Below are 1,068 nucleotides of genomic sequence, written 5' to 3'. Positions count from 1 at the left end.
GGAGATCGAGGACAATGCCAAGCCACGGTACCGCTTGATGTCCTCGTTTGAGCAGAAGCTGGAACCGAACGAAAAGGAGTGGCAGTATCTCCTCTTCGCGGCCGAGCCTTACGAGATTATCGCCTTCAAGGTAATGAATCCACACCGTTTCGTTACGAAACTTACTTTCGCTTCTTCTGTTCATAGATTCCGAGCACGGAGATTGATAAGTCGGCCAATGACAAGTTTTTCTTTCATTGGGATCAAGACTCCAAGCAGTTCACGGTGAGTTTTCGTCCTTCAGTTTTTGCTTCCCGTTCTCACAAGTGTGAAACGTTTTTTTGCCAGCTTCAGTTGTATTTCAAGCCAAAGCCTCAGGTAGGACCAGCGCCACGGCCAGCAACAGGCTTCCCGCCGAGCGTACCGCCAGGACTACCACGGCCTCCTCCTCGGTGACTCCAAACAAGCAGTGCTCACACACGGGTATGTTGCAAAATGGTCCGGAATAGTTTCTAGTCAAGAGATTAGCCAGTCTTGTAACAAAACTAACTTGTAAGACTTCCAAGGATTTGTTTCCAGATGTTTCACCCAGTGAATGACAAGCGGCGAGTGATTTACTTACTTCGATTCTCACGGCCGTGTAACTTAACTTCTCTACAAAATTGGAGCTCATACCTTCACTTGACGGCCAACATTCCATTGACGTGCTCGGAAGGTCCACCATTTCCAAGTTTCTTGGCACTCCGCTTCTCTATCTCAGCTTCGTAGTGCACAAGAGCTGCATCGAGCGTCTGAAAAGCATAGGTAAGAAACAAAATTGGGAGTCTAGTGAGATTTAATGGCCCGGTACCTGAAACATCGGCTGCAGTATGAGCGAGACTTGGTGGCGATGCTCCGATTGCACCGAGCTTTTCAAAGCCTGTCAAAAGTTTTTCGTTTTTACGCAAAGAGGAACTCGACGAGATTTACCTGTATTTCGTTGTAGACTTTAGCCATGCAATCCTTGAGACGATTTGCCTAAACGACCACAGGCTGAGACTGGCAAACCCATTTTGCGAACTTGTTTATACCTTTTGTAGAAGAGCGTTT

General features: G+C 47.3%; 1 protein-coding gene across 1 annotated transcript in view; it reads left to right on the top strand.

Annotated features, from left to right (window-relative positions):
* Positions 1-600, top strand: part of LOC9652920 (splicing factor 3A subunit 2) — a 2,773-nt gene extending 2,173 nt beyond the window's left edge. Inside the window, exons 7-9 of the mRNA XM_002994670.2 lie at positions 5-130; positions 187-264; positions 328-600. Coding sequence (XP_002994716.2) covers positions 5-130; positions 187-264; positions 328-435 — 312 coding nt within the window. The 3' untranslated portion in view covers positions 436-600. The remainder of the gene's footprint in view (positions 1-4; positions 131-186; positions 265-327) is intronic.
* The last annotated feature ends 468 nt before the right edge of the window (positions 601-1,068 follow it).

This window comes from Selaginella moellendorffii, unplaced genomic scaffold (assembly GCF_000143415.4).
Source record: "Selaginella moellendorffii unplaced genomic scaffold, v1.0 SELMOscaffold_562, whole genome shotgun sequence".
NCBI classification, from domain to species: Eukaryota; Viridiplantae; Streptophyta; class Lycopodiopsida; order Selaginellales; family Selaginellaceae; genus Selaginella; species Selaginella moellendorffii.
This window is presented reverse-complemented; position numbering and strand designations above follow the sequence as displayed.